Below are 8,057 nucleotides of genomic sequence, written 5' to 3'. Positions count from 1 at the left end.
CAATCGCTCATACATGATTCACACATAACCATCGATATCCAAAATGATCAAATAGACATGTCTTATATATCTACATCACCAATTTAGGTCACCACCATGTCGGCTTCAAAAAAAGTCACAAAAGATGAAACGTGTACACAAGTCGGCTCGATCCGATCCAAAAACCATGCGGACCAAAACAAAATTTCCACATGCTTGTTAGCACATCGACCTTGAACACATAAACATTCGCCAAAATCAATTTGCAAGATCCGCATAATGAATTTCCACATGATACCACTGATAACCATTGCCTTTACCAAAAACCAATCTACCGGACCTTATCAATCAACACAATACTTAACATTGGAGACCACAAACCTGTAATTTAAGGTAAATTACATATCTATAACACATCTCCTAGATCCACAAAGCAAAATACTCAACCAAAATAATCTGCTAACCAGTAAATTGTACATTCTATCAGATACATTGCTCTACTCACCAAACCTCACCAATACTTGATCAATCTTCAATCAATCTTCCAAAATGATGAAAACATGAACTGCGGATGCCAGAACTGATATGAGTTGCTATCAATGACAACATCTCAAGATACATGCAATGTCTCTTTCCAACAGGATGAATAAGAATTTCAGAACGGATATGAACAGAAACTCTATGCAGAATGGTCTGGTATACTATAAGTGTAATGTTGTTGGGCATATTGCAAAGTTTTGTAAGAGAAATAAAGGAAAGTTTGTTGGACTGAAGAATGTAGTGGACTCTAAAGAAAAAGGAAAGTCGTTGCAGGTAAAGAAATCAGAAGAGAAGACTGAAGGAAATGTCTAAGGTGGTTTGGCATCCACTATGGGTGCAATTCCCTCTTTCGGTAATTGACTCTGATTGCAGAGTCTAAGGGGGAGCTTTAATGAAAATATCTTTTGACCCCTCTTGGTTTGATGTTGGGTTTTCTCTCAGCATGGCAAATGTGTGTGGTGATTTTTTGGAGCTTTGGAACATATCTTGTGGTATGGATGTGATTTTTGATAGTTCGGCAAACAATGTATTAGCTTTTTGAAAACCTAACTTGTGAGTATTTATTTTTGCGATTTCGATCATTGTGCACTTGCAATTTGGAAAGTGAAGAAGAGCAAAGGAGAGAGTTCAAGTGAAAGTGTGAGAAAAGGTTGCAGAGTAGTGATTTGGTAGGATGGCAAAAATAGTATCAATGATAATATAAGACAAATATGAATTGAAACCCATCATTTTGTCGAATGTAGATAAGGTTGGAGCATTTTCTAGAATCAATGATCGTGTTATTCATAAGGAAAATGTTTGTGAGTATATCCATGTTGATCTAGAAGAGTAGAAGAGTATAATCATGAGAAGCTTAGATCTTTCAGGCAGAATTATTTGGTTGACAATTCACAAAGGTTGAAGAGTGAATTTGGTAGTCTAGGGCACAAGGGTTTAGATGCTTGGAATTGTTTTATGATGATTGATGATGAAGAAATTATAAGAATTGTTCTCAACGGAATTCATGAAGAATTTATTTGGCTTGATAGATTGTATTTGATTTTGAAAGAAGTACTACAAATTGTGACAGGGTTGTGCATGACCGGAGAAGTACATATCCTGAAATATGTAAAGAATGTTTAGGTGAATCATTTGACCGGAGTAATCTTGGATGGAAGAGCATTGAGAATTGATACTATCATAGATGTAGACGTTAGGTATGCAACAATGGAGATATCTTACAAATTCTATTATAGGAACAGAGAAGGTTCTTGCGAGTCCACCTAAGTGCATGTGGCTTATAGGATGGTTAAGGAGTGCAGAATATGATTTGTGTGAAATTCTACAGTGGGAATTGTTAGACAACATCAAAATAACAAAGAGTGGCATGTATCCATTTCGGTATGGCTCTCTGATTGTCTGTTTAGTTTTTTATTTTCAGAATGTTTTGATCAGTGTTGAAAAAGTCGCCTGGAGAAGCAATATGACCGTTGGGTCGCAAATTAAAGGTTACTTAGATGGATAGGACGATTGCTCGAAAATGTATAAAAATTTCTTTGAGAAGCTCAAAAGTGTCTTGATTTTGAGGAATCGGATTCCTCCTAATGTTATAGATTGGTATGAGAATGACATTGTATTTTTGGTAGATAAAGATAATTGCTTTTTGGAAGCTATGGCTCCGAGAGTTTCTTGGATAACTCTATTATCCTATAAAGTGTCTGAAGATGAATGCATGAGTTTAGCAGAAAATTTGTTGAAAATGCTAAAGGATCTGAATGCATAAAGGTTTGGAATGAAAGAAGAGATTCTAGGAAGGTCAAGAGTGATGAAGAGTGAGAAAAAAGAGAAGAAAACAAGGAAGTTGTCTATAGAGGATTCTGCCTCCAGTTCTAAAATTTAGAAGAGTACAAGAAGGGTTCCAAAGAAGAAGGACATTGAGTCGGAGACTATTGACAGTCATGATAAAGAAGAGAAGAAGTTAGAACCAGAAGTTGCTTAGAATGTGAAAGAAGTAAAGGTGCATAAAGGTTTTGATGAAGTAACTGATGATGACGAGCTTACTGAAGAGAAGGTGCTTGAAATGATCAAAAACCCTGGTGGAGTGCAAACTGTAGGAAACTAATATCACAATTATGTATCTTATGAGCAAGATGTTATCAAGAAAACATTGTGAAGTACTTAGTTCAGAGCAACTTAGTTGCTACTGATGTTGTTGATTGTCTTTCGGAGGAGCTTGTGGAGATTCTTGTTGAGAGAATGGCTGAAGGTGATGACAGTGGTGTTGTGGAAGTTTTTACTGAAGCAAATTTGCAAGAAAAGACGACAGAGAAATGCAAGAAAGCACAATAGGTGTTGATTCTTAATTTAATGAATTTCAAGAAATCTATGGAGGCGACTGAAATGTTGTATAAATTATGTTTGAGGTGGCCTATTGCCACACAGAAGTTTGAGGATGAAATTGATTGAATTGAGTCTCAGTTAATTCAAATGGCCAAGAATTATAAAGTTTCTACAAATGTCTATGGTAAGGAAAGAGACAAGGCTCGGGAGTTGCATGATCAATTAGCTCTGAGAAGGAGACAAAGAGATGAGTACATTAGGATGTTTGGAGAGCTGCGAGCTGACATAGAAGTAAAAGTTTCTTCCTATTCAAGACTATTAGTTGATGCAAAGATTGTTGAGAAGGATGCTAAAAATATAGATTCTAGTTGTTGCTACTCGTGCCTAGAATGTCTCAGTGATCTGATTGAAGAAATAGTTCAAAGATATTTGGTCGGGTAATTCTAAATAATTTATGTGTTTATGATGCTTTGTGATTTGGCCTTTGTCTTTGATGTCAAAGGGAGAGAAGGATACTAAAAAATGTTTTATATCAACTTTAGATGATTGTTACAGTTAGGGGGAGTTGTCTGAGTTGTGAAAACTTTTTTGGTTGTTTTTCATCACTGACAAAGGGAGAAATTGTTATAGATATATGCTTTGTTGTTATTGATGTCAAACTGTGTGGTCTGGATGGGTTCTAGTCCAAACATTAGCAAAGTCAAGCTACAATGTTGAAGTATTTGCAGTTATGTTTTTGGACCGGAGGTTAATTTGATTGGTTCCTTGGTTTGGATGTGGACAAGTTGCATTGCCAGTTGATCCGATTGATATCAACTTGTTTTTTATGGTGAGGACAGTTGGAAGGTTGATTTTTGTGGTTCGAGTGTTGCTTGTTTTGGTCCAGACTTTTGCAATTGGGGATGATATGATTGATACATGTGTTGGGTTATGTTATCGAAGTTAGATGTAACATATATTTCTTGGTCTGGTGATTACGTGTGAAGTATCCTTTTGGTCCAGATTGTTTGTTTAGGTCCAGCTTATGTTCTATGTGTTTCATATTTTGGTTCAGTTGTATATCTTGGGTCGGAAATGTGCTTACATGTTACAATCTTTCTTTTGGCCAACTTGGTGAGGATGTCTTGTTTTGATTTGGTATATATGTGATGATTTGTTGAGAAGAAAAGGATGCGATATACGATTGTGGAATTCGATAATGAGTGTGTGCAACTTGATGTAAGGATGTGGATGTGATCAGAGTTACTATATCAGAAGGGTTAGCAATGCAGAGGTGTTAGTTGATATAGAAGCAGTGATCTGGAGATCTAGTGGTCCAGATATTTGAGTAAGGTCAGAATTTGTGCTATAACATAGCCAGTAACCAACATATTGAGATGCCTTTGTTCATGCAATTCTTTTTCTATAAGTTGTAATTTTGTATCTTACCCTCTTATAGCTAACATCAGGTTTACAAGTCATTATGTATCTTGCCCCAAGAGCAGTTAGCCTTAGTCTGCAAGTTTGGAGTAGTGAGCTCCCTTATATAGTGGATTGTTTCTGTGAGTTGGCACTCACCATTGTTTTTCTCAGTTTGGGTTTTCCACGTATAAAATATTGGTGTTCATGTGAATGTTTTATGATATTATCACTTAATACTCTTTAATGTGAATGCTTGGAATAACCTTATTGATAAGATTGAAATCAGAGATTTTCAACCCCCTCCCCCTCTCCCCCGCCTCTCATCCGATGTGTGTTCAACAAAATGATAGCTCGATATTACCTCAAACCTAGAGGGTACCTCATGATGGAGAATCAGAAGGGCAAGGTATAAACATAACGCCCACCCTATAAACCATTTCATTTATTGAGTGAGGAGTCCCATATGTTTTCTAAAGTATAATTAGGAGTTAAAGTAGATAGTAGTAGGATATTTTTTTGTTTTCCAAGCAAACGATTATCAAGACAATATGGAACATGTTTGGGACAACACTTTGAAACTACTACTTTTTGACCTTTAAGAGTTTAGGATGCACAAATTTAAGAGATTAGGATGCACAAATTAGCTATATAACAACTACTGGTACACTTCACTCTGTCCGTTGTGTTTGAATATTGATTTTTCACTCATTAAAGAACTTAGGAAGTCATTGGCATACAATAGGGGAAGCGGCCCAATCGCCCATATTCCAATAACTATATGTTCCTTACTCCCAACCCCCCAATTACTAACTATAAAGAAATAAAAAATGATAATTAAAAGTCCATTAAGATATTTCACATGTACCTGAACACTTTTTGACCTTTATACATATATCATTCTTTGAAATACATGAGAAGACAACCAAATAATAATCTAAATCTGATATACCATTTAGAATATATGAATAGACGAAATGGCCTATACTAACACTAATATCCTTCGCTATCAATCTGTGTTTGCGTTTTCTCTTGCCAATTGCTTCTATCAATCTGTACACGAAAATGTAACCTTAATCATGAGGCAGAAAAAAATGTCCCATCAATGTTTTACCGAAAAAACGTGCTACTTAACCCACTGAACTAACAAATTGAATACAATTTTCTTTTAAAACTGACTTATAATTGAGTGTAAAAGTATGGATTAATCACTCTCTTAAAACGCCATGGATGCTATAATTCCATGGAAGGATCTGAATGTGACGCCTCAATTAAACCTGCTGTAGAAAGAACAGGCTATAATTAACAGATCCTAATACAGCAAATACAATCATAACTATCAAAAACACAATCAACTACAGAGTACTTCCGCCTGATAAGAATTCCATGTTAGAACTCAAAAACGGCAAACAGATTACTGGTAAGGTTAAAAAGTTAAAAATAGATAAACGCATGCATAAAATAGTAACAATGGCATTAACAAAATGGATTTCTCTCAAACGACACAATTTTTCTTTTCCTTAGATCCAAGGTCCTCTGTACAATATCCCACAATTCACAATTTGCTTCCATTCAAGATACAGATCATGGAAAATGATCTTTAACATTGATACGAACAACACAAAAGAAAAGCACAATTTTTTTTCAAAAACGACTCTTTTCAATTCATTATGATATTAGAAATATCATTGAAATGACTCACTAAGAGGGGGCTAAAACACAGTAATGGCGCAGGCGCCCTTGACGGCACTAGACACAGCGCTGCTCTCCTCCTTCACAGCGCACAGACTATCGTCCTTGCAACTTTGCACTTTAGGAACGATCACTGTCAAAACACCATCCTGATAGTGCGCCCAAGTTGCGTCAGGGTTAGCGGAGGGCGGAAGCCGGAACCGCCAGGTGTCCAGATCATCAGAGACGCGCACCGGCTGCTCCTGTACGCCTCTCAGAATAACTTTCTTCGCCCCGGGTACGATTCCGACAACCTCCACTTTCACTTTATCAAAGACTACAAACTGAGGACCCGAAATCACGAACTCGAAAGCCGTCTCAGTCTCCTCGCTTTCTACGGCAGCATCTCCAGCCACAGGAAGTTCCAAAACTTGTGAAAATATGTGAGGCAATCGCTTCAGTTTCTTCAGGCTCGGCTCCACTGGTTCGCCATCCGCCATTAAAAACTTCTTTAAGATCAGTACAGAAAAATCAATTAAATGTCTCACTTCGCTGCAACTGACGGCCTCGAGAATTAGATATCAAAACCTTGAGAAAATTTGAAGCAGATACCAAAACCTCGAGAGAAATTGATGAACCGGATACCAAAACCTTGAGAAAAACTATGAAGATGCTTGTGATATTTTGGGGGTTTTATTAGTTTGAGGATTCCCGTCAATTGACGATTATTCGGGAACTTGTCTTGCTACCAGAACCTTCGGTTTCTGTGTAACGGCAGTCTGTCGGCTATTTTAGTGGTAATATTTTATTGCTTGTAATGTCAGTGGATTTAATTGTGGTTTTGCAATCGTATGAATATAATTTATTTTTCATTAAAGCAGGAAAAATATTATTAGAGGAACGCAATTTTTAATTGGTGTCTGAAAAGTGGGCCAAGTTGAAGGAAAATCGAAGAGTCCAAATATATACAATTAAGTTTACATCACCCGGAAAAGGAGAATGTGTGTCTTGAGGAACAGCCTAAGAAAGATCTAGAATTGTTTGTTTAATATATTTTTATTGGGAATATCTTTTATTAAGAGTATAAAAGAGAAGGTTTATACACCTCAACTAAGAAATGAAAGCAAAATAGTAGCAACCATGACACCAACTTGTGTAGGGGAAGGTCATCCAATTGGACTAATAAACTTTTCAGGCAAAGGGTCTAGGGCCCAACCCCTCTATTTAGGAAGAGGTAATAAGAAACAATTATGATTGTGTACGTAATCATGATTGTGTGGTCATCTGTCGTTTAGAAGTTAGTGGGGATGATCTTAGGGGAGAGATACCTCGCAAAATTTTATTCAAACACTCCTCCATCGGTTGAGAGAGTCCTGAAGGTGTTATATTTCCAACATCACTTTTTCTACCTACCTAAATCTAAAAGTATGATAAGTCCAAGGGGTTGAGCTTAACTGGTTAAAGAATTGGGTTCTCATTGTGGAGACCCAAGTTTAAATCCCAATGTGACATGTAATATAGCATTCTAAGTTATGATTATTGGTCTTCCATGGTTGGCTTCTAGTGCGGAGATGATTTCTAAGTTCTGACTCTTGGTCTTCCATTGGTGGTTTCTAGTGTGGTTGCTTAAAATGAGCTTGTATTAGTCTCATTGTTGTGCTCGCAAGAGCTTGTATTGGTTTCATGTTGATGCTTGTATGAGCAAAATATTGTAAATGATTATCAATATAAAAAAAGTATGATAAAGTAAGAACATAAATTTTATTGTTGAGAGAACACTTCACATTGTTATTGTTAAAGAGAGAATTACTTCTAGGTTTCCAAAATTGAAATATGATAGAAGCTCAAAAAATCCAAATTTTAGAAAATATAAGACAACCGAGGAGTTGAGTCACCAAACATAGTGTACTCTACCTAAAAAAATCCCTAGAAGAAAGGACATGAAAAGGTTGTGAATCCAATTTCAAACACTCTAGGCCATAGAGCAAGTCTGTAAAATATGCTTAGAGATCTTCATTCTACAAGGAGTTGGACACCTTGGATCAATGTCACCAATATGAAAAACAAAACTTTTTCCAATAAGAAATCCTTCATAGACTAGATATCAAAAAAATTTGGTAATTTAAAGCTCTAGTATAGATGGCCAAAAT

At 36.4% G+C, this 8,057-nt stretch overlaps 1 protein-coding gene across 1 annotated transcript; it reads right to left on the bottom strand.

Annotated features, from left to right (window-relative positions):
* Positions 1-5,689: 5,689 nt before the first annotated feature.
* LOC131030256 (17.9 kDa heat shock protein 2) lies at positions 5,690-6,682 on the bottom strand. Its single transcript, XM_057960987.2, has one exon. It carries the CDS (start codon positions 6,405-6,407, stop codon positions 5,949-5,951), a length of 459 nt encoding a protein of 152 aa, XP_057816970.1. The 5' UTR covers positions 6,408-6,682; the 3' UTR covers positions 5,690-5,948.
* Between the last annotated feature and the right edge of the window lie 1,375 nt (positions 6,683-8,057).

Source organism: Cryptomeria japonica, chromosome 6 (genome assembly GCF_030272615.1).
Source record: "Cryptomeria japonica chromosome 6, Sugi_1.0, whole genome shotgun sequence".
NCBI classification, from domain to species: domain Eukaryota; kingdom Viridiplantae; phylum Streptophyta; class Pinopsida; order Cupressales; family Cupressaceae; genus Cryptomeria; species Cryptomeria japonica.
This window is presented reverse-complemented; position numbering and strand designations above follow the sequence as displayed.